At 41.0% G+C, this 25,452-nt stretch overlaps 2 protein-coding genes across 2 annotated transcripts in view; both read left to right on the plus strand.

Moving 5' to 3' along the window:
• Positions 1-6,020, plus strand: part of LOC5566774 (contactin-2) — a 161,202-nt gene extending 155,182 nt beyond the window's left edge. Inside the window, exon 7 of the mRNA XM_021844881.1 lies at positions 4,838-6,020. Coding sequence (XP_021700573.1) covers positions 4,838-4,866 — 29 coding nt within the window. The 3' untranslated portion in view covers positions 4,867-6,020. The remainder of the gene's footprint in view (positions 1-4,837) is intronic.
• Positions 6,021-23,433: 17,413 nt separating this feature from the next.
• On the plus strand, positions 23,434-24,940 carry LOC5566773 (RNA-binding protein NOB1). The gene is made up of 2 exons (XM_001651132.2): positions 23,434-23,612; positions 23,679-24,940. The coding sequence occupies exons 1-2, from the start codon at positions 23,550-23,552 to the stop codon at positions 24,879-24,881; spliced, it is 1,266 nt and encodes a 421-aa protein (XP_001651182.2). The 5' UTR covers positions 23,434-23,549; the 3' UTR covers positions 24,882-24,940.
• Positions 24,941-25,452: the final 512 nt, after the last annotated feature.

A 25,452-nucleotide genomic window follows, 5' to 3' on the forward strand; every position in this document is an offset into this window, starting at 1 on the left:
TGTGTATTTTTTCGTAGCTTGGAAATCAAAATGATTTAATTTTTGGCTTAAACCTTGACTCATTACTCGCTTATAAGAAAAGTTTTTTATGACTTTTGAAACTTTTTTGTATTTTTTAAAATTGTTCGAAAAATTGTATTCTTATGTAACCTACAAATGCATGGGATTTATTTAACGTGTAATATAATAATCGTACCTTTTATATTTTTCTACTATCAACCTATCATAGAAAAACAGCTTGGTGGTATTAAAATAATTTCAAACCTGTTTTTTCGTTAATTACACGGGAAATAAAAATATTTCCAGAAAAATATTAAAAATTTAATATTTTTTAAAGTACCGAAAAAACTTGAATTTTTATTATTGTCAAAAATCAGTAACTAGAAGGGGCTTCAAGAAAAATTGAAAAAGGATAGGGATGTTCAAAAATAAAAATTTTAAAAATCCAAAACCAAAATTCAAAGATTTGAGAATAAAAATAAATCATTGCCCAAAACGTGTTTAAAACGATTTTAGATAACTTAAAATGATATTTAGATCGAAAATAAAAATGTGGGTATTAGAGGGTTAACAAATAATATATTCAGTGACAAAAACAAAAGCCCGTGTGGAATAAACCTGGCAGAAGCTTTCTGCGATTTTTTTTTTTCAAAATCGCAAGAGAAATTTGTGCGTGAAATCATAGGGAAAATCTTTGAAAAAATGTATGAAATTTTCTGGTACTCTTCTTTTGTAATCTAAATGAAAATTATTCTGGAAGTTGTTCCGCTCAAATTAAGTTTATGAAATTAGGCTTCCGTGGCGGTTTGTATGATGTTTTGTGAATGAATTTCTGAAAGAATGTAAATCATTAAAAGCTAAAAAAGACATCTTTCTTGAAGGAAAACCTTATGGGAGAACATAAAAAAGAATGATATTCCTGAAGACCTTCCTTCAGGAAAGACAATTTTCTTGACTTTTTGATACATGCTTCCAAAAATTCGTACACTACATCCTCCTGGATATCGTATACAGAAAACCTCTAAGAACCGATTTCTTCACCTTCGCTTAGGCCGTAAACCACGTTTACCCATATAGTTAAATTGAGTTTAAGGCCTAAGCGGTGGTGAAGGAACCGCTCATGAGAGTTTTTTTTTCTGCATCTCTTTCAGAAATTTCCGAAACTTTCCTCATCTGCACAAATTTCTCCGATGGTTCCTCGATTGCTTTCCTCTCTAACTTCTGTTATAAAATAGTCAATGTGCTACAACGTGGCTCATTTGGAATCGACCGACAGCTTGTTTACCTGTAGACAGACCCGGAATTAGGATAACTGCGTATTGGAGGAGAAGATCACTAGCTCTGGCTCCAACCAGGTTCCACGATGAAGTGCTGAATCTTCAAACCCCTTTTAGCTCAGGTGCAACATTTCCCACAAAACAAATCACTCATTTGAATCAAACAACTAATTATTTGTAATATTGGCTGATATATAATCAAAAGCGCATTTATATTCACTATTAATCAATTTTCTTAACTATTGTACAATGCTTTACAATGTGCAAAATGTTTCCTTCTTCTGTGAAATTTTTTTCACTTTTCCTTTTTTTATTTGAATTTTCCTGCTTGCTACGATTGCGGGTGTGCCGTTGTCACGGCAATCTGCTCACGTGGCTACAACGACGATTTCGACGACGGGTGCTTGCGGTATATGTGCGCTGCTTTTAGTGTTCGCAACACAATGATTTCTTCAAATTTCACAACACCTGCAAGGTTGAAATATTGGTCAACTTGTCCAACTTCCGGCTGTCTTCTTGAAACCTCACAGTGTTCAAAGCTTATACTTTTGTATCACTTTTTATCCTATTTTTGTACAATATATACGATTCGAATAATAGGAATTTATATCGATTCAAGAAAAAAAAAATGTCGAAAGACATAACTTCGAACATTACTTTCTTGGTGAAAAAAATCATTTCGCCGTTTTTTTCCTTTTCTATATTTTTCTTTTGAGTTTTTGTCCCTTCTATGTTTTCTTATTCGACTTTTGTCTTTCGACATTTTGTCCTTTCGACGTTTTGTCTTTCATCCTTTTGTCATAGAGTTTAGAATACGATACTTACTGGACATTTCGGCAATAGAGTCCTAAAGTTTTATTTTTTAAATCTAGGTTTTTTCTTGCTACAACTTTGGCAAATTTTTCCTCTTGAATAACGGCTATGTCATATTAAAACTTTAATTTAAAAAATGGGTCCAAATTTGAACCTTGACACTTTTGTTCATGTTTGACGTTCACTAAGTCGACATAAAAGTCACAGAGGTTTAACTTTTTAACACTGGGGTTGTTCCTATCTGACATTTCGAAAGGGACACGGAAAACAAAATACACCCAAAACTTGAGTTTAAACCAAGGGATGTGGCAAAATCTCAAACACCAGAAAAAATGTTTTTTGAACTTAAACCAACGAAAAACATTCAAAAATCGAGTAACCATGTGGTTTTCTCCCAAAATAAGACTTTTGGTACTAAAATTGGGCCAGGGGTTTAGCATACCATTTTTTATTAATTTTACAAGCCAAATGCCTTCATTCATTGAAATCCAAACCAAACAGTTGTTGATCTACATTAGTGAAAACATGTTCTTGTCAAACGCCTTCTAAAAATACATTAAAAATAATAATAAAAAAAAACATCTGAGTGAGCAAAAGTTCGGGAAGAACAAACAAAATAGAACGCCACTTTTTATATTAAAAAGCGGCTCCCATATTTAGGCGATATCAAATGAAAATAAGTGAAAATGATGTCCATATGGAAATGTTACATATGGTGATAAAATTAGAATAGAAAACCAATGCCAACTGTAAAAAAAATATGCTGTCACCCAAAACTGCTGCTAGTATCCCTCACTCAATGTGAAACTAACTGTGTACTATTCTGAGCTGCGTACTTGGCTTCTTGGTTCCGGTGGTAAAAGAAATGTACCAAACAGAAAATCCGAGCCCAATCCCATGCTTTATAAGTTTGCTAGTATTTCCACACACACATCTAACGACAAATGCAATTACTCAATCAGAAAAAAAAAGAGAAACCCCATCTCACCGATCTCCAGCTCATGCAAAACTATTCGCAAACTAAACTAAGTATAGACAACCTTAAAGAAATTATGATTGCTTAAACAAAACAAAACACTTCATATCAGAAAAAACAATTACAGATCGAGGAGAAAAGTAAGCTAAATGGGAAGCGGAAAGCGTAATCGACTGTACAACATTTGAAGAGCAAACAGGAACAGATCAAAGCTGCGGTGATGAGATGCGAATCTATATTTTGTATCATTGTGAGAAAAGGAAAAAGGGAAATACACAGGTAGTGTAGGGAAATGATGAAGGAATTTACTCGGAAAGCGTGCGATCTCCAAGAAGAGCTGTCTATATACTGCACACTATTTTTTGTACAACTGCGACGTAGATAACTATTCAATTGTACTTGTAATACTAATCTAATAAAAACAAAAACGATGACAAACGATCTCATACATGTATGTATGCCGCTAGTACTGTTGTAAACTTAAGCCTCGTGTCCCATGTGTAACTGCAAAAGTAGAGACGGAGAAGGAAAGAAGTTTGAATAACCGAAGTTCAATGTATTGGCAGTTTGAGCGCAAACTGGATCAATGGGATCGTAGTAGGCTACGTTATGGTAGTGAAACGTTTAAACAGCGCCTCGTACCACGTCATTCATCAGATTTTACACGTCACCTTGACGACGTGCCAGATGTACCTAATGAACTCGTTTGCCAGATGAACCTTATGACTCGTTCATTGGCTTATTAGAAGCCAAGAAAGAGATTTTTTCGAGGTTCATTATTTTAAACGCGTTAGTGTTTGGATGGCAAACGCCCGATCAACTGTTGGAAATGAACCGATGCACGAGTTCACTATTTTTAATGGTCAAATAAATAACACGACACCGCTAAAACTTCCATGGTCCATAATCCAATTCACGAGTTCATTCGTTGGCGTTTTAATGGTGCCGTGTTATTGATGTGATCATGGAAACCAGTGAATGCGGCATCGCTCAAACACCAAATTAGTCAACTCGTGCATAGGTCCATGTACGATACCGCTTAATTGGTAATTTTGTTTCATTAGGTTCATCGGCAAATTCACCCACAAAAAACACAAGCCCACATTAATTTCGCTTCATCATTCTCTCGCCATTAATATGTTTCCACCTTTTTTTTAGGCACCGTGCTTCTATTTCAATTTCATGGCACTTTTTCATCAACATTTGTAAATTCTCGATTCAACACCAATTTTGCATGTTTCAATTATTAACGACTCACGAATTCAAGTTTTCTTCAAGTTCTCTTTCTGCGGGATGAATGGACCCACACTGAATAGATCGAAGCAACAGGTTTGACTCCTAATCACAAACACCCAACAACTGCGAATAGTCACGCTCCGAGAACGTTACTCATCACTTTAAGCTCCACCGCCATTTTGGCTCACATTTTACATTTCTTAAGGTCTCACAGAAATCACAGAGAAAATGGAATGCATTGCATGATTGCGCCGATTGAGCCGAGGTTGTATATTGTTCAAATCCAGCCTACTCTTCTTCGCAAATTTCACTCTTTTTTCGCTCCTCTAATTCTCGTTATGACCATTTCTTAACGCTCAATTGATACTCTCTCTCTCACTCTCCTAGTCGAACTGATAACATTCGTTCGAGCTTCCTGTTTGTTTGAAAAGTATTCGAATCCGATCTCCTAATTTCTTTTATTAGAATACCGTTTCTCTTTTCCATTTCGGACCAGCCAAATTTGTAATAATCTTTCGATTTGTTCTTTCTCTAGGTCTTTCAGAAACAAACGATTTCTTTTGAACCAAACAAAAAACCCAACCCAAAGGACCATAGTATATATCGGTCTCAAATTTCATATACGATAAAGAAATGAATTCCAAAGAATCTCTAGCTTCAATAACAAGTGATATTTGATCAAGTTTTACTACCACATAGACTAACACCACTTAAGTAAGAACTGTAATCAATTGACACAACTGGCGGGAACACAACCTTAATCGATAAGTTTTACTTGAATCGAAACTATTCTAAATTAGTACCGTAAAGGAAGTTTTTTCCAAAATATACGTCACTTGTACATAGTATTTATCACACAAGTTTATTACTTAACAAACAATCTGTCATTCGGTTTATACTTGCAACTTTTTCCCAAAAATCGTTCTATAGGCTTATAATACATGATATATTTCAGTGCAAACTAGATTACTTTTGAGTAGCGTTAGGATTAATATTTACAACAAAAATCGCGATAGCCATGCGGGTAAAAACACCATTCGGTATAAAAGAAACGCATCTTGCTAGAAGAAGACATTGGTGATAATCTTGTTAACTGATACAAAACAACCAAACAAGTGAATTTTGTCTCGCGCAATTGTGATAATGCATTTCACTACTACACACTTATCCCACAACATAAATCTATCTTCGCTTCTTGTTTAATCTTCTATGTCATCACACACTATCCATCATTTATCAATCTCATTAAAAAAAAACTAATGCTTGCATAATCTCATGGCTAGCGCGCAAAACTATCATATGACTTAACGACTTATAAACTAAAAAAAACTTTACACGCATCATAAGCTCTCTATGTGTCATTTTCTGACAGCTACGGTAAAATCCGTACCAAAAAAACAGCTACCAAACTAATATTCCTAACACTTTAAACGAGCAAATACAGCAACTACAGAATATCTTTTGAGCACCACAATCACCACTTATAGTACCAGCCATCACATGAAAAAACCGGAAAGCATCAGCAGAAATGAAACGGCATACAAATTAGAACGGAGATTCAAACAAAAAAAAAACAATAAAATTAATCATTCGCAAAATGAGTAAAATACAGTGACAAGAGAAAAAGTATTATTATGGACAAGAACATCACACATGTAAACGCCAGTGTCTTACATATTTTATTACATTTTCAAATAAAGGCTGTTGAGGAATGCGTTTGTGCCGCGGGTAGAGGTTTTGTTGAGATCCGAAAGTGTCCCTTGATGTAGCTTTTGTGCAGCACTGGCTACCTGATTGAGACATTCTCAAGTTCTGTCCTATCGTCAATCTTAACGTTTCTGAACAATTCTGAATTTCCATTCCAAACATTACATTTATTTCTTACTAGTGGTCCCGGCAAACTTCGTCTTGCCATCAAGTAGGCTGTTGGTAAACGCTATGCAAGTCCCGTGTAGAAAATGTCAGATTATTTTTCTCCCGTTTTCCCCACTATTCCGATGTCTTCTTCCGTTCTCAAGCCATTTCGTAACATACAAACATCATTCCATTTTTATTTATATAGAAGGTACACAGAACACTGTTCAGGCTGCTGATACACCCCAACATCTTGTTAGTACCGTTATCATAAAAAAATCAGGGATATATTTTTTTTTAAATGCGACCTTTAGATGTGGCAATACTGATCCGATATATTAGGCAAAGTCTAAGCATGAATTGAGAACTATCCAAAACGGGCATTCAAGTTTTCATGTTCTGATAGATGACAACACTGCACAAAAGAGCCAATTATATGGGGGTGTTATATGCCAATAACCAGAGACTTCAATGCGTCAAAGTCAGTTTGACATTTACTGTTAACATTGGTTTGCTTTTTGGTTGATTGTTTTTTCCAAGTAGTGAACATTCAACCATCGAGTCATTCCATATGAGCAAAATCGTTGGAAACCCATGCAATATGGGTATTTTCGGAACGGGTACGACAAGGGGATGACGAAAATCGATGTCCGACGCCAATTTTGAAATCCAAGATGGCGACCTCTGGTTGGAGAAAATCGTTGGAAAGTCATGCAATATTTAAATATTTTCAAATAAATTTCGACAAAACCAGTACTCCATTGATCTTTATCAGTTTATGAAATCGGTTTTAAATGGAATAATATTTAACATATCATAAAAATAGCTTTAATATAATAAAATTAAAATGACACATTGGGGCGAAATTGATCATCATATCACAAAGCAGATTTTAGAAATAAAAATTTACCTATCTACTAAATTTGGGTCTCCTGAATCTGAAAATGATGTCGAAATTCTTATAGCTTGATAAGTTTATTACAAAATTTAACTTTGAAAATAATGCGCCGAAATGTAGGCAAAATCGCTTGAAATAAACACATTATTCGAGATTAAACGGTTTAAACGGATTAAACAAACTCTTCTTCAAAATATAACAATCTTCTAGGGTGCAGTATTGTGAGACATTCTTCTACATAGAAATGATAAATTGCTCTCCGTTCACTCATGTAGAATCATATGCCCAAATTCCAAAAAGTTCTTGGAAGATCTTAACTTGCACACATTCTACCCTAAAGTGACCAGACAAATGCGGGACTTTCCACCATTTGTTCCCCGCTGAGAAGTGTCCCGCGAAATGTCCCGCATTTTACTCAAATCCCGCATTTAGAAAGTAATTGTTATCATTATCACATTAGCTTACATGCAGAGTTGCAACATTAAAATCAGCATTTTTAGTATCAGTATCAGTATTTAACTTCAATACATAATTGTTACATCCTAGTTCAAATTTTAAAATTTTCAAATACATATATAGGGTAGGTGTACCAATTATGGATGCAATATGTCAACAGTAGTGATAAAAATCAAGTTGTAACCGCGTTTCTAAAACGCAAGCATGACTTGTTGGTGTCAATTACTAGTTTAAAGCCTTGCGAATCTGTTGATTTAAACAGTTTTAGTACTAAATTGACTTTAAGCTTCTAAAAATGGATTTTAAAAAGCGTTGTCTTTGTACCAATTATGGCAATAGCGTTCCTAGCATTCGACATAAAAGTGTACCAATTATGGACTATCGAATATTTGCACGAAATGAACTCAAACGCCATGAAGAGCGAATGATAATGCAACGCTAATATGTAATAAAGATACCGCTCATAAAATTTTCCAAAAATTTTGGGTTAAATAGATGTTAAATCATTTTTTTGCAATGGGTTCATGGGAGAAAATTAATTTTCGAAAATGAAGTCAAAATGTAGTGTAAATGCAAATTATGATACAAAACAGCATCAATGATCTCACATTACCTTTCCAGTGCCAATTTTTATCAAAAAAGAGGGAAAATTCAAAAATCGAGTGTCGCTGAAAACCCCTCTCTACCATGAAATTAGCATCTTCCGCTCGCGAACGTTTTCGAACGTGTGATTGAAAAATCTTAGTAATTGAGTACAAAACATGAAGATAATGCCTTACCGAACCGTCCCGTCGTGGAAGTCACCCGTAAAATAGCTTTACTTCTTTTATTTCACTGATCAAAAAATGTAAACAAACCGCCACCAGAGTATTGCCATAATTGGGCTCTCATACACTCTTTGTACCAGTTATCGACATAGTGGAAATAACACGATTTCCAACTTTAAACAGTAGAATTGATTGCATACCAACTAAATTTATTCATTTGTTCTCACTAGGCAACATACATTCATCGGTTGAAACAGTTTATCAGGATGAAAACATACATTTCGTAACGGAGGTCCCTTAGCCAACTGCTAAGAAGGTGACATATATGTGAGGCAAAATTTTCAAATGTTCATTTTTCGAAGTTTATTGCACGAATGTTCTTTTCAAGGTTTAGTTACCATCAAAAACAAATAGTTTAATCATTCCTGTGAATATAAGCCATTATAGTCTAGTGAAACAATAAGAAAAATCTCTTTTTGTTCCCACTATTGCCATAATTGGTACTATAGCCATAATTGGTACTTCTACCCTATATGTATTTTTTTTTACTTAAAAACTTGTATAAATCTGCATCATTTTGTCATCTGCGAAATTTGTACAGAATCTGTATGTCTGTATTTTACAGAAAGTTTTTGAGAAAATCTGTAAAAACAGATTAATCTGTGTATGTGTCAACCCTGAATACATGCATTTTTTATTGATGTTCATTGAACATGATTTAAATTTATGGCAGATAAAGAAATAGTTTACCAACATAACAAAGTTTATAAGTTTTGTTATACATAAATATTATGTATCCGAAGCTGTAGGCAACCAGAAGCTGTAGGCATTTGGTATTTACAACAAATAAAATCTGCACAATGGACCAGTGCACGAGTTCACCTGTTGACGTTTGAGCGGTGCCGTGTTATTTACGGCATCGAGTGAATTTGGCACCGCTAAAACGTCAGATTAGTGACCTCGTGCATAGGTCCATTCACTAATTTGACGTTTGAGCGCTGCCGAATTCACTCATTGCCATGGTCACGTAAATAACACGGCACCACTCAAACGTCAAATTGTAAATTCGTGCATCGGTCCAAAGTCAACTCGTGCATTGGTCCATGACAGACAGATGGTACAACAATATCTCGGGTGACTAGGATGAATTTGATGGAACATTTTCCGATAGATTGCTCTGAATTTTCCAGGAATCACATTTTTTTGTATTGCTGTGTGCGTTTGAAATGCAAATATCAAATGCGGGAACACCAAATGCGGTAAGATTTTTAACAAGGAAGGCGATGTCAAAGATTGGTTTTCTTTGCTAGGTTGGCGGTGATATGGATTATGGTTGCTTAGTATCCTTTGGTTACTTTGTGTTACCGCGTTTGAAGCGCAGTTAGACTGGATTTGCACGTCAAATGCGAACAGCAATAACGCGAAATACCGTCGCAGTCATTATGAAAACAAGCAAATGTTTCAGATTTAGCAAATTTGGAACATTCACGTCCTTAGCGAACGAGCCTACTTGAATTTTGACGTTGCGTTTGAATAGGCCAACGACTGTTTATTTCGTTTTTAAACGCTAACAGTTGGCTCCAGCGTCAACAAGTATAGGCAACAACCTTTCGAACATTCATTTTCTTTCACTGGCCGCCGAGCGACGATACTGTTGTTTGTATTCCACCACTGATCGCGCTACGCTGGATTCTCAAATTTCTCAAACTTTCAACACAAGCGCATGGAAGAATGGTAGTCGGAGAACTGTCGAAACGTATCGAAAATAATTCTTCTTCTTTCTGGCGTTACATCCCCACTGGGACAGAGCCTGCTTCTCAGCTTAGTGTTCTTATGACCACTTCCACAGTTATTAACTGAGAGCTTACTATGCCAATCGCCAATGACCATTTTTGCATGTGTATATCGTGTGGCAAGCACGAAGATACTCTATGCCCTGGGAAGTCGAGAAAATTTCCTACCCGAAAAGATCCTCGACCGGTGGGATTCGAACCCACGACCCTCAGCTTGGTCATGCTGAATAGCTGCGCGTTTACCGCTACGGCTATCTGAGCCCATAAAAAAATAATGAAAATCGTAAATTGCTTGCAATTAGGAAACTGGATCAAAAAAGTAGTGACTAGAAATCAAGTGTAAAGTGAATACATAACTTTTTGTGTTTAGTTCATCTTCCGTGATGCTTTCTTTGCTTCAGGATTTCGTGTTTACTACAATTGAAAAAGAGCCATCTATTGCCTTTTCAGTTTTGAATATCGCCCTATTGCGCGCATATTTTCTATCCGTTATTGCCGCCGCTGCAGCGCGCTGGATTTGGATTTAAAAAGAGCGCCACAATAACCTACTTCGAAAGCAAGGCGCATTAGAGCGCATCCAGATGCGAATCGAATGCACCACTTCCCAAGTTAGGTATTTCGTATGGATTCTGAGAAAAGCCACACTTCGGCAAGAAAACGGTTCTAACTTTTCACCGCACCGGCAATAATAAACTAATGAATTTGGCACCTCTTAAACGTCAAATTAGTGAACTCATGCATTGGTCCATAGTCACAAATTGCCAGAATTTGAAAATTCTTAGAAATTATTTAGCTTATCGACCTATCAATTAAAGCCATAAAAGTTATTAATATTATATGTTTGGTCAAATTGTCGATAAATTGTATATGGAATATTGAAACGATGGTCCAATAAACGTAGGGGATTAAATGAACACTCTCGTTTTCTCTGAGCATATGCGTATTTCATCAAAATTTCATACTCTGCATGAAATCGATATTGGATGGCTTATTATGCGTGGCGCGATAAATTCTCGCACCGACTATCTTAAAAAACGCTTGTAGATCGTCGCAGGTACTTCAAATCGTTTTGGTGTCTTCTGCGCGATCACGCCTTGGACAATTAAGAATATTCGCGCAGAAGACACCAAAACGATTTAAAGTACCTGCGGCGATCTACACGCATTTTTAAAAGTTTTCAAGATCGCCGTCGCGATAAATAATCGCGCAATGCACAATAGATTCCGAGCTCCCAAAAGTCATGGCGAACCGATCACCAACTGTCAACGAAAACCGCACATGGGATACACACATTGTACACGAAGAACGCATAGAATCAGTACAGAAGCAATTCCTTTTATACGCCCTTCGAAAATTGAATTGGACTGTACTGCCACTTCCGTCGTATGAAGCACGCTGCATGCTCATCAACTTGGAAACACTTAAGCAACGCCGGGAATTCGCAATGATTCTCTTTTTTTTTTTCCTTCTTTATCGGGTGTTGAATCACTGCGTCCAATTAACTTGAACTATTGTGATGTCCCCTTTTACTGTATGTATAGTACATACAGTAAAAGGGGACATCACAATAGTTCATCCAGTGACATGTATGTCACTAAATGATCTATGTACTTCTCAGCTCATGAACACCTTATTATTGAGAAATAATGGTCCTAAGCTGTAGTGTGAGAATTCCCCCAGTCTGGTGCAATTATGCTTAATAAAGCCTATAACATTGCTGGGGGTTGCGATCCTTATATCGGCAGGCTCTAAGAAGGGCTTACCAAATATCCTGGACCTACGATGGATTTGTGCACTGCAATAGCAGATAAGGTGTTCTGATGTTTCTCGCTCATCGTCACAGAAGCGACAGTTGGAGTTTTGAACAACACCGATCTTTTGTAAATGGTATCTGCTGGGGCAGTGTCCTGTTACTAGACCAGTGTATAAACTGAGATCCTTTTTGCTGAGACCTAATAGTTGTTGGGTTTTCTTTGGGTTTATATTTACAAGCCTTTTTGACTGACTCGTATTAGGAGATGCATCCCAGTTTGATGAGGTCTGGCTAACCAGCCAGTTGTTCAGTTCCATTTTTAAGAAACTGTCTGATATTCCGAAAAATGGCTCGGGGCCAGTGAACCTATTAGCAGATCCGTTTCTGGCCAGCTCATCAGCAATTTCGTTTCCCTCTAGACCCGCATGCCCTGGGATCCAATATAAGTTAACTCGATTGCAGAGAGCTAGTTTTTTCAAAGCTAGAATGCATTCCCACACTTGTTTTGAGTTACACCTGTAAGTGTTAAGGGGGCAGGATCCGTCATTGATTTCGGAATTTTAAAAAGCAGTTTTTTCGTTCAAAATCAAGAAAATTTACAAGAAAATGTGTTCACTGTATTCTATTCTCCCACCGAAACACAGTGAACACATTTTCATCGAAGTATTTTCAGTTTTGGATAGAAAAACTGCTTTTGAAGTTTCGATGATGACGATGATTACGATGACGGAGCGTTGAACGTTAAGCGCCTGAAGAGCCGCTTGGCTGTCGGAGAGAATACATATACTTGCGTGTCTGTATTTCCTCTTCAGGCATAGTAACGCACATTCTAAGATAGCATATATTTCTGCCTGAAATACTGTAGACCACTGTCCTAAGTGAATTGAGGTTTTTGTTCGGGGTCCGTAGACTCCAGAACCTGCCAGATTATTCATTTTGGAACCATCTGTGTAAAATTTAATAGACCCTGGAGGGATGTTGGGTCCACCTTCTTCCCTTGACGAGAAGACATGATCACCTTATAGGGTATGTCATAGTTGACTACCATTTCCATCCTGTCACTACACTTTTCTACAATTTGATTTATAGAAAATTCATTTAATATACTGAGGTGACCCGTAAGATCACCTGATAGTAGGGTTTTTGTTTGTTTCAGCCTCAACGCACTTTTCTCAGCGTCCAGCTTTATGAATTGATCCAGCCGGGGCAGATTAAGCATCGCGTCTAAGGCAGAGGTGGGTGTACTGCATGCTGCACCAGTAATTGCTATACAGGCAATACGTTGGATTTTGTATAGCTTTGCCCTTGCCGTAGCCTCTTTTGTTTTAGGCCACCAGATAAGAGAAGCATAAGTTGTTCTAGGACGAACAATGGTTTTATAGATCCACATAATCATACTTGGTTTCAGCGAGCGATTTCTTTAGCTTGTAGAGTTTTTTCGATCTTATTGACTAACGAATGTAGTGCTGAGATCGTGGATTTGCCACTCTGATACGCAAATTGGTGTTGTGAAAGAGGCATTGCTTTCATAAATTTAGAATTTATGTATTCGCACAATACCTTTTCCATGGTTTTAAGCATCACGGATGACAAACTGATCGGCCTAAATGCTTTGGGATTTGTTTTGTCTTTTTTACCTGTTTTAGGAACGAAGACAACTCGAACTTGACGCCAATCATCTGGAATATGCCCTAAAATCAAGCTCGCCCTAAAAATCTCTACCATGTGTGGGATTAGCGTTTTCTCCGCTTTTTGGATTAACGCTGGGAAGATCCCATCCATGCCAGCAGATTTGAATGGCTCAAAAGATCTCACAGCCCTTTCAACTCTGGCACAAGTAAAAGCTTCTTTGGCAACCTTAATTGCGTCTCTTTTTGTCCCAGAAACCAAAGATATGGTCTCTTGTGGGACTGAAACAGCAATCTCAGTACCTTTGTCACTTATTCTTGATTGAGGAATTGAGTCAGGGAAGTGAATTCTTAACATTTCACTCACTGTATCGCTTGCCTCTACAGTGAATGAACCGTCGACTCTACGGATACTACCCAGACCATTGGAGTGTTCTTTTGAGAGTGTTTTTTGAACCTGGCTACCACGGGGGTCATCTCTATGTTCTCGCACATACTAACCCATGATTTCCGTTTTGAGCGCCTTAGCTCCTTATTATAGTCTGTTAGAGCTTTTTTGTATAGGCTCCAATCGGAAGTACGCTTAGCGCGGTTAAATTCTCTACGCGCTGTTTTTCTGAGCTTATCTAGAGTTTTGTTCCACCATGGAACATCTCTACTCGAACTAGTTGTTCTAGTCGGGCAACTCTCTTGATAAGCATTAAGAATTTTGTTTTTAATGCAGGCGGACGCCGATTCCAACTGCATTATGGATTTAATATTATTTTCAATTATGTATGATTCAGATTGGAGAATTGCTGAATAGGTTTCCCAATCAGTTTTCTTAGGATCTTTAAACGTTCTTTCTATCGTTAGACCCCCTTCCTAGTCGAATATTATGTGTTTGTGGTCTGACATTGATGTTTCATCAGAAACATGCCAATTTTTTATTTTGTCAGAAATAGATGGACTACATAAAGTCAAATCCAACACTTCCTGTCGAATGGAGTTTGAAAATGTAGGCTTGTCGCCAACATTGCATATATTGATGTTTTTGGAGGAAAGAAACTGTAAAAGATACTCACCTCTGGTGTTGATATCTGTACTTCCCCATACGGTGTGATGCGCGTTCGCGTCGCAACCAATGACGAACGGGATGTTGTGGATACGGCTGTAATGGACAATCGCAGCTATCTCTGGTAGAGGAATATTCTCCGCATCGCCAGAAAAATACGCTGAAACCATGAGGATCTCAGATTTTCCCCTAGCGGTGGGCACCTCCATCCTGACTGCCACGATGTCTTTTTTAATGAATTCTGTAATAGGAAAACATTTAGTGTTATTGCGTATTAAGATAGCCGCTCTTGGAGATAGCTGGCTATCATCATATACCAACTTACATGAGTTTAGTTGAATACCTAGTATCCTGGTTTTATTGACCCACGGCTCCTGAATAAGCGCCACCGTCAATTTTTCTTTTGTGAATCTCCGACAGAGTACATCTGTTGCACTCTGTGCGTGGTGGAGATTCACTTGAACTGCCTTAAGCGCCATATTTAGGAGTTCCGCTTTTATCCAGGCGAGTATCGCCCTTCTTTGGATGTTGCGGGTCATCACGGTTTTGTTTCGGGTTAGGTTTCAGAACTTTGTTTTTCCCACCCATCACATCCAGGCCTGCGAGTTTCGCCCCTGTGGTCAAGACTTCACTCATTTCTTTTCCACTGCTAGTTTTAGATACCTTTGGGTTGGTACCACTTGAGCAGGGAATTGAAGCTGAGCTCGGAACTTTTCCTTTAGGAGCGGACACGCTAGCCTTCATGGTGGTCTTTGGGCGAGAAATTGCGTTCCTTTTACCACTGTTTGAATCAGGGGCTTCCTCAGAATTTTCTTGGGCCAGCTCATTATTCGGCTTGTGGTTGGAAACGGAGGGTGTCCTCTTAATTTTCCTCAACTGGATTTCTCCAAATCGGTAGTTGAGGATGAACTTGGACTTCGACAGCATGTCCATTGACGATCCATCTAACGTAAAGATCCATTCGACATGGATGTCATTGAGGATGGACCTTTTCACGATACGCCAATTTGTTGTTTTCAACCCGTTCTGGCTCTCTATGAGAGCCTTAATGCGTTCGTCCGCAAAGGTTGAGCTTTGAGGGAAGAATGCTCGAAGAAGCTCTTGGCGGGGAATGTCTTCCTCGTTCAGTGCAACCAACTCAGCACCTTCCCAGGTATTTATTGAAGGTGTTATTTCTTTCACCCACTCAGCTGTCTCTTGATCCTTGCAAATTAGAACCATGTAGCCAGATTTGTAGACAAGGTTACAGAATTTGGGTTTCAGTGGCTCATCACGCTGTTGTTCCACTTTAAGCAACAGAGCATCCTGTAGAACGTCTAGTTGAGCCGTCGTGAACTGGGCGGTTGGAAAGTCTTTGGGTATTATCCCGACCTTCACACGCTTGGTCATATCGCTGTAGCTCTGACCAGTGGCTTGTCGTTTGGACCCACCTTTTTGTGGCACTGAGCTTGAGGATTTTTCAGCGCGCTCTCGGGGATCTAACTGGTGTTTCATCTTCTTCGGCTTTGAATCCTCTTCAACCGTTGCAGATTTATCAAGGTCGTTTCTCGTTCGCTTAGAAGAAGCAAGCACAGTACCCTCTTTTGCCAGGATTTTGGATAAAGCCTCATTTCGGCATAGTCCGCTTTCCCGGAGAGCTTTGAGCTGCTTCCTTTGTGAGCGCGTTAGGTTTTTTCTGGGAGTTACATTGCCTTCAGCTTCCTCACCATCCATAGGATCGTCCATTTTGGGTCCTTTTTTGGATGGTACAGGTTTAGGGGTGTTGATAACGACCTTGATTCCATCATCATTGTCGTCGTCCGTGTTCACCGATTCAATCGACGAGGGGATACCAGGATCTTCTGAATGTCCCGCGCTGGACTTGCCCGGTGCGTTGGGTTTCTGGGACGGAGTAGATTCCATCTCCTCTTGAGAACTGCACAGTAGCTGGTCTTCTGTAAGCCCAAGCTGGCTTAATGAGTTCTCCACTTCCATCTTTTCCGACTGTGTGAGGCAGTCGTCACCTTTGATTGGTTTGCTAACACTGGTATTCATTTTGTTGGTCCCACGAGTCGCTAGGGAAATAAAGGTCAACTGCATCATTACCCTGCCATAATGCAGCAAGAGCTTCATACTGAAGAGTTCGCCCTGGTGCTCTTCAGGCTCCGTGTGTGATTGAGCATTTATGAAACCCCCTCAACCATTCTTCCATCGGCACGGGTCGCATCACACCTTGGCGTTGGGGTTCATTGTGGGGGGCCGAGATTCGTACGTCTACGATTTCGAGACTGAACGGATTTCGGTCCCCACTGTATCCATTTTCTTTACATGATGGCCATGGATAACAACCATCACAACCATCCACACTTTATCCGGGCTTTGGACCGGTAGCTCTGGTTCTCAATAGTTTCATGTTCATACGGACAAGTTACTACAGGGATCCGTCATAGCGTCAACGGTGTTATGGAATGATTCTCTTTATAAACAACATTATTTCGAGCCGTGTAGAATCTGCTGCACTTCTTTCTCAACTAAACTTCTACACACCCTCTCGGCATTTAAGATCAAGAAAATTATTTTCAGAAAAATCATGCAGAACGCATTATGCTCAAAACGGACCAATAAACCTTATGATGCGTCAGTATAATGTACATTGCGAATTCATTGGCATTACTATGTCCAAAGAGCAGCTTAAAACACAACTAAAGAACTATAGAAGTAATCCATAGCATGTAAGAAAGTATTGTAATTATTGTATGTAGTCTACCTATGCTTGACGAAATAAATAAATAAATAAATGCAATTGGGTCCTAAAATTTTTAATGAAATCTTGTTTTTATTCAATAACACGAAAGAGCATCTTACTGCAACTACTTTAGGAATATTTTCCGCTCAAATATCATGTTTAAACTTTAATTTAAAAATTGGGTTGATATCCCATGGATTCCGGTTGGAATCCCATAGATTCCGGTTGGAATCCCATAGATTCCGGTTAGAATCCCATGGATTCCGGTTGGAATCCCATGGATTCCGGTTGGAATCCCATGGATTCCGGTTGGAATCCCATGGATTCCGGTTGGAATCCCATGGATTCCGGTTGGAATCCCATGGATTCTGGTTGGAATCCCAAGGATTCCGGTTGGAATCCCGAGGATTCCAGTTGGAATCTGGTTGGAATCCTAAAGATTCCGGTTGGAATACCAAGAGTTCTGGTTGAAATCCCAAGAATTCCAGTTGGAATCTCAAAGTTTCTGATTGGAATCCCAAAGATTCGAGGTGAAATCCTGAAAGATAAATTCTTTCGAGGAATCGAATATTTCAAAAATTTCTCCCAGATTTCCAATAATCGCATCAGATTCCTAGTGTTTTTAAAAAACCTTGAAATTTTACCCGAATTCCCAAAATTTCATAATTTCCACTTTATGCGCATCAAATTTTCAAAATTCTTACCAGAATCTCAGAACTCCCACTGTATGCTTAAATTAAAATCGAATAGCAGCGCTACTATCGCGCAATTAAATTTGCTCACCCAATACTTCCCGAACGCAGCGCTGTCTTTTTGCTAACCCGGTTAGCAGCGCCCGGTACGAATCAGCGTAATGATGCTGCGCAATGTAATTTCAGAGTTGTTTAATATCAATCATATCAGCTGATGGCTGATGCTCTAAAACTATCAATATCACTTGCGAGCTATCAATATCGCTTTGATTTGACAACCAACAGCAATGATGCGACAGCGCACTCTAGATCATAATCACTGCAGAATGAGTGATCACGTGGTAATTATCCATGCTATTATAGTTTTTCAGTGACCAACATACAGTTTCAATCTATCTGCAGCACTGTCAAAAATATCGTACTGATAATTTGTCATTTTATTTGCTTACTTACTTACTTACTTATTTGGCTTTACATCAATTATCTTGATAAAGCCTCGCCAACAATATTTCGCCAATTCCCTCGGTTCATGGCCGCTTCTCTCCATCCTCGACTGTGACCCACGCTCTCCAGGTCCTGGTGTACCTGGTCAATCCACCTAGCTCGCTGCGCCCCACGCCTTCTTGTTCCGACCGGATTCGTGGTGAACACCATCTTTACAGGGTTGTTGTCCGGCATTCTTGCAACATGCCCTGCCCAGCGTATCCTTCCAGCTTTAGCTACCTTCACGATACTGGGTTCGCCGTAGAGTTGAGCGAGCTCGTGGTTCATCCTTCGCCGCCACACGCCGTTCTCCTGCACGCCGCCGAAGATCGTCCTTAGCACTCGGTGTTCGAAAACCCCAAGAGCTTGCAAGTCCTCCTCGAGCATAGTCCACGCCTCATGCCCATAGAGGACTACCGGTCTTATGAGCGTTTTGTACATCGTGCATTTGGTGCGGGGGTGAATCTTTCTTGACCGCAGTTTCTTCTGGAGCCCATGGTAGGCACGACTTCCGCTGATGATGCGCCTTCGTATTTCCCGACTAACATTGTTGTCAGCCGTCAACAAGGATCCGAGGTAGACGAACTCGTCCACCACCTCGAAGGTATCCCCGTCTATCGTAACGCTGCTTCCTAGGCGGGTCCTGTCGCGCTCAGTTCCGCCAACCAGCATGTACTTTGTTTTCGACGCATTCACCATTAGCCCGACTCTTGTTGCTTCGCGTTTCAGGCGGGTGAACAAATCTGCCACCGTTTCAAATTTTCTCCCAATAATATCCATGTCGTCCGCGAAGCAAACAAATTGTCCGGATCTCGTGAAAATCGTGCCTCGACTGTTAAGTCCGGCTCTCCGCATGACACCTTCAAGCGCAATATTGAACAACAGGCACGAAAGTCCGTCGCCCTGTCGTAGTCCCCGCCGAGACTCGAACGAACTGGAGTGTTCGCCCGAGATCTTCACGCAGTTTTGCACACCGTCCATCGTTGCTCTGATCAATCTTGTGAGCTTCCCGGGAAAGCTGTTCTCGTCCATGATTTTCCATAGCTCTATGCGGTCGATACTATCGTATGCCGCCTTGAAATCGATGAACAAATGGTGCGTAGGGACCTGGTACTCACGGCATTTCTGGAGGATTTGCCGCACGGAAAAGATCTGGTCCGTTGTCGAGCGGCCGTCGATGAAACCTGCTTGATAACTTCCCACGAACTCGTTTGCTATAGGTGATAGACGACGGAAGAGAATCTGGGATAGCACTTAATAGGCGGCGTTTAGGATGGTGATTGCACGATAATTTTCACACTCCAGTTTGTCGCCCTTTTTGTAGATAGGGCATATAACGCCTTGCTTCCACTCCTCCGGTAGCTGTTCCGTTTCCCAGATTCTGACTATCAGCCGATGCAGACAAGCGGCCAACCTGTCCGGGCCCCATCTTGATGAGTTCGGCTCCGATACCATCCTTGCCAGCGGCCTTGTTGTTCTTGAGCTGTTGAATGGCATCCTTAACTTCCCCCATCGTGGGAGCTGGTTGATTTCCGCTGTCCGCTGTGCTGACGTAGCCATCGCCTTCGCTGTCCTGACCTTCTGTGCCTGTGTTCTCTGCGCCATTCAGGTGTTCATCGTAGTGCTGCTTCCACCTTTCGATCACCTCGCGTCCGTCCGTCAAGATGCTCCCATCCTTATCCCGGCACATCTCAGCTCGCGGCACGAAGCCTTTGCGGGATGTGTTGAGCTTCTGATAGAACTTCCGCGTTTCTCGAGAACGGTACAGCAACTCCATCTCTTGGCATTCCACCACTTCCAGGCGGCGCTTTTTGTCCTGGAATAGGCGGGTTTGCTGTTTCCGCTTCAGTCTGTATCGTTCCACGTTTTGCCGCGTACCATGCTGCAGCATTGCAGCCCGCGCTGCATTCTTCTCCTCTAAAACCTCTTGGCACTCCTCGTCGAACCAATCGTTTCTTGAGCTCCGTTCCACATATCCGACAACGCTTTCGGCAGCGTCTTTAATGGCTACTTTGACTGTCCTCCAGCAGTCCTCAAGAGGGGCCCTATCGAGCTCGCCCTCATGCCTCAAGATGCTGCGCGTACGCATTGGCGACATCCGGTTGTTTCAGCCGCTCGAGATTGTACCGGGGCGGGCGTCGGTACCGTACATTGTTGATGACGGATAGTTTTGGGCGCAGTTTCACCATCACCAGGTAGTGGTCGGAGTCAATGTTGGCGCCACGATAGGTTCTGACGTCGGTTATGTCGGAGAAGTGCCGTCCATCGATCAAAACGTGGTCGATTTGCGATTCTGTCTGCTGAGGTGATCTCCAGGTGTACCGATACGGGAGGCTGTGCTGGAAATAGGTGCTACGAATGGCCATGTTCTTGGAGGCGGCAAAATCTATCAGTCGTAGGCCGTTCTCGTTCGTCAGCCGGTGGGCGCTGAACTTTCCAATCGTCGGTCTGAACTCCTCCTCCTGGCCAACCTGAGCGTTCAAATCTCCTATGATGATCTTGACGTCGTGGCTTGGGCAGCGGTCGTACTCGCGTTCGAGCTGCGCGTAAAATGCGTCCTTGTCATCATCAGTGCCTCCGGAGTGTGGGCTATGCACGTTGATTATGCTGAAGTTAAAGAATCGGCCTTTGATTCTTAACTTGCACATTCGTTCATTGATCGGCCACCACCCGATCACGCGCCTTTGCATATCACCCATCACTATAAAAGCTGTTCCCAGCTCGCGTGTGTTGCCGCAGCTCTGGTAGATGGTATGATTACCTCTAAACGTTCGCACCAATGCTCCTGTCCAGCACACCTCCTGCAGCGCTACGATGTCGAAACCGCGGGTCTTCAGTACATCGGAGAGTATGCGAGTACTTCCAATGAAGTTGAGAGATTTGCAGTTCCACGTACCGAGTTTCCAATCGCTAGTCCATTTTCGTCGCTGTGGTCTTTGCCGATTGTTCCGGTCCGTATTCTCTCGTTGACGTTCCTGTGCTGATGTGTTTTTACGGTTGGCTTGCAGGGCCTGACACCAACCCCCTAGATTTCCGGAGGACCATTCCCCCTAAATGTTCGGAGGGCCATATTGCGCAGTTTAGCTTAGGGTCCTGCTCTGGCACTCAGACGATGATCAGCCGCCCCTGACATGGGGAACAGACGCTGTTGTGAGCCGCTCCTAAGATGGAGTACAGACGCTCAAGGCTTGCAGAAGCAAAAGCAAAAGCAAACCCCCCTTCTCTGTCAGCATACGACCAAAGTTCCCACCGGGGGTTGGTTACCCGATCTTCCCCAAGGTTACTCGTACCCCGGCCAGTACCACGAGGAGGTAGGGATAGGAGTTGCTGGGCAAGAGGCTAAGGACCGCACAAAGGGGTCTATTTTATTCCTGCAGGTACGCGAGGTACCAATGGTACGCCATGCCCAGCCATTTGCCGCGCCATTTTACTTGCTTAATTTAAGGCTAAACTTAACCCATCAATGATATCCATAGTCTATCGCCATCATTGCACTGGTGATGGAGTAGACAGCATGATGTTGATGTGATATAGATTGATCCGAATTGTATCGCAGTCGGCCTGTACAAATCAGCAAATTTTAAACGTTGATAGTGACAGCGAGCAACTCTGTGTAATTTAGTTTAGTCGCGCACCGTTAAAGTTGCTCTAATATGGTAGTTTTTACCGCACAATTTTTTTGCGTGTACCCACTTTCTGGTTGGTTTGCTCTAACTTGCTCCTGATTTTTGAGTAAATAAATAAATGTTGGTCTTGATTTCTACCGTATAAATAATATACGGCTCATGTGCTGCTAGTGCTAGTTTATGGCAATTAAATATATTGCATTGAATCGTCGTATTCGATGACGCTTTTCCTCTTTTCAACATTTTTTTGAATGTTTTACGCATCAGTAAGGTATCATTGATGTCTCCTATCCAACATCTCGCATAATTTCTGATCTCGCCCTAAAAGCCATTGGTAACCAAGTATAAAGCTCATTGTAACTTGAAAACGAATGTATGTACACGTTATTTAGCAATGCAACGATGAAGAGAAGATCCTCCTCTATCGTTCAGTGGTGATAGTTTTTGATCCATTCCTTTGCTTCATAACAACGTGCTACACACTCGGTTACCAATGGCTTTTAGGACGAAATCATAAGTTATGCGAGATATCATATGTTTTGTTAATCTCAAAAGAATCAAAACAAAGACACTGGACGCTATGTTGAATCAATGTTGGGTAGCTAATTATTGGCTCATTTCACCCCCAGGGTTTTTAGCTTGGTCCAGTTATTTGCATAAAAACAACGCAAAATGCAAAAAGCAAGCGAGATCATATCATAATATGTTATGGGAGATTTCTGGGAAAACATTTTCTTTGCATCGTGATAATCGATTACTTTTTTTGTCAACAGCAAACCTTTAATATATTAACTATAGTTCTCGCATAATTTGTGATCTCGCCCTAAAAGCCATTGGTAACTGGAAGTGTAGCTTCTTGTTTCTAAGCGAATAATTGGTCCAGGATGAAAACTATCACCACTGGGAGATAGAGGAGGCTCTTCTCTTCGGGTTTATTAATTTATTTCATAACGCCGAAAATGACCATTTTTGACAACCACCCACCCCCTTGTGCCGCTTTTTGTATGAATATTCTATATTTTTTTGTATGAACCATAACATCATTAGGTCACCCACCCACCCCTTTTAGCGTTATGAAATTTGTGAATGAGCCCTTCATCGTAGCATTGTTCAATAACGTGTAAATTCATTCGTTCGCTCGGTAACAATAAGCTACACACTCGGTTAACAATGGCTTTTAGGGCGAGATCACCGGTTATGCCAGAGTAAATTCATTCTGTAAGAAAATTATTCAACAAAATCATGATTTTCCCCATTAAATAAATTCAACCAAATTTCAATACTTCCCACAGAAGTGAAAACTCTGCTCGGACCTTCTGCTTCCGGTTCTACCCCGCGCTGGATGCCATAATTTTGTTTTATGGCACTCAGCTCGTTGATTTTTGACATTTCGCTTCGCGTTCAAACGTCACAACAAACACTTTCTTGTTCTTTGCAACAGCCGATATCACGTGCTTGCAATGTTTTTCCTGTAAAATCGTTCAAATATTTCGATAAATTCGAGAAAATACGGTAAAAATGTCCAAGTTTACCCATCTGGTGGTCGATACGTCCGCATTCATCAAAAATGCTCCGCTGCAGGTAAGATTTCCGGAATAATCCGAAGTGGGAGTTCAGTGATTCAGGTTTGTTTTGATTCCGGTGTAGGACTTGGCGGAGAACTGCTACACAGTGCAGGGCGTTGTGGACGAGATAAAAAACGATCGCCAGCTGAAGCGGCTGGTGGTGCTGCCATACAGTCTCCAGGTGCGGGAACCAGACTCGGAAGTTCTGGCCAAGGTGACCAACTTCGCTAAAAAGACCGGCGATTTTGCTTCGCTTTCGTTGGTGGATTTGAAGGTGCTGGCTTTGACCTATCAACTGGAGAAGGAACATGTGGGAACGGAACACTTAAGGGAGGAACCTAAGCCTGCCAAGACCGTGTCTTCCGGACAGAAGCCGCAGGAGCTCGTGGGGACCGGGAAGGTGCTGGGTTTCTACGAAGGGAAGAAGGCTGAAACGGAAGCTGGCCCAAGCGGATCTGTGGAGAAGGGAGATGATGAACCAGCGATGGAGATTGAGGAAAGTTCCGAAGAACTGGTGGAGCAGCTTGCGGAACTATGCTCAGATGAAGCGGAGGAATTGGAGGAACAAATCCTGAAAAAGATCGAACCACAGGAAGCAGAAGATGAAGAGGACATGTCGGAGGATGAAGAGGAAGCTGGACAAGCGGAAGACGAGGATGATGACGACGACGAAGGCTGGATTACTCCATCGAATATTAAGGAAATCAAACGAGACTACGGTACGGATCTACTAGAAGAAAGTGCCTCTCCAGTCGCTTGTATGACCACGGATTTCGCCATGCAGAACGTCCTGAAACAGATAGGACTCCACATAGCGGCCCTGGACGGTCGCGTCATCAAACATGCCAGAACCTACATTCTCCGTTGTTACGCATGCTTCAAAACCACCCCGGACTCCACGAAACGGTTCTGTCCCAACTGTGGAAACAACACCCTCAAAAAAGTCGCCGTCTCTTTGGATGCGGATGGCCAACAGGTGATTCACATCAACACTCGTCGCCCCCTCACAGCCCGCTACAAGAATCGTCCGGTGGCCAAATTCGATGGTGGGAAACACGCCACCAATCCGTTGATGTTCGAGGACCAACCGCTGCCGCAGCAGAGAATATCCGCCAAGGCCAAGGCGAAGACCAATGCGCTGGGGGATGACTATACCGCGGGGTATTCGCCCTTCGTGATGAGGGATGTGGACTCGCGGTCGGCCGTGCTGCGCGGAAAGTCCAACCTGAAGCAGTGGATGAAGAACTATGAGTATGATAATCACCGAAGGGGCTATAAGAAGTAATAGAAGAGAGTAGGGGATGTTATTGTGTTGGGAAGGCAATAAAAGAATCATTATGTGAACGTTATATGTGTTTTAATTGGTCCCACCCAGATGTTTTAGATCATTCTGTAAAACAGCACTTTTAGCTAAGCAATACGAAATAACCATTTCTCAGATGAATTCTACAATTAGCTATAGCTAACTTTTACAAAAGCAACTTAATCAAATACATACGAATTAGTGCATTTTCCTGAGTAAGGATCCGGAACAAATTCATGACACGTTTGATTCACTTCGGCAGTGGTGTTTAGTTAGTTAGACTCATATTTGGCCACACTATACATCGTGTTGACTCATTGGGGTGTTCTGTTCAAATTTTCTCTTTGTAGGGTAATGAAATCGACGACCTTGGACTAACACACTCTATGAGTAGAAATTTAAAGGGGTGTTAAGAGTTGGTGTTATACATACATCTGAGACTCAAACCGATATTGAGTAGGATAGTCTTCATTATCGACATTAAATGGCATACTGTACACTATGAAAGAATTCTACTCAGAGCCTGAGTTTAATATTTTATGCAGAACTCTAA

Source organism: Aedes aegypti, chromosome 1, assembly GCF_002204515.2.
Source record: "Aedes aegypti strain LVP_AGWG chromosome 1, AaegL5.0 Primary Assembly, whole genome shotgun sequence".
In the NCBI taxonomy this organism is placed as follows: Eukaryota; Metazoa; Arthropoda; class Insecta; order Diptera; family Culicidae; genus Aedes; species Aedes aegypti.

Coding starts and splice junctions, on each gene's coding strand:
- LOC5566773 (XM_001651132.2), top strand. CDS start 23,550: ATGTCCAAGTTTACCCATCTGGTGGTCGATACGTCCGCATTCATCAAA. Junction 23,613..23,678: donor TCAAAAATGCTCCGCTGCAG/GTAAGATTTCCG, acceptor ATTCCGGTGTAG/GACTTGGCGGAGAACTGCTA.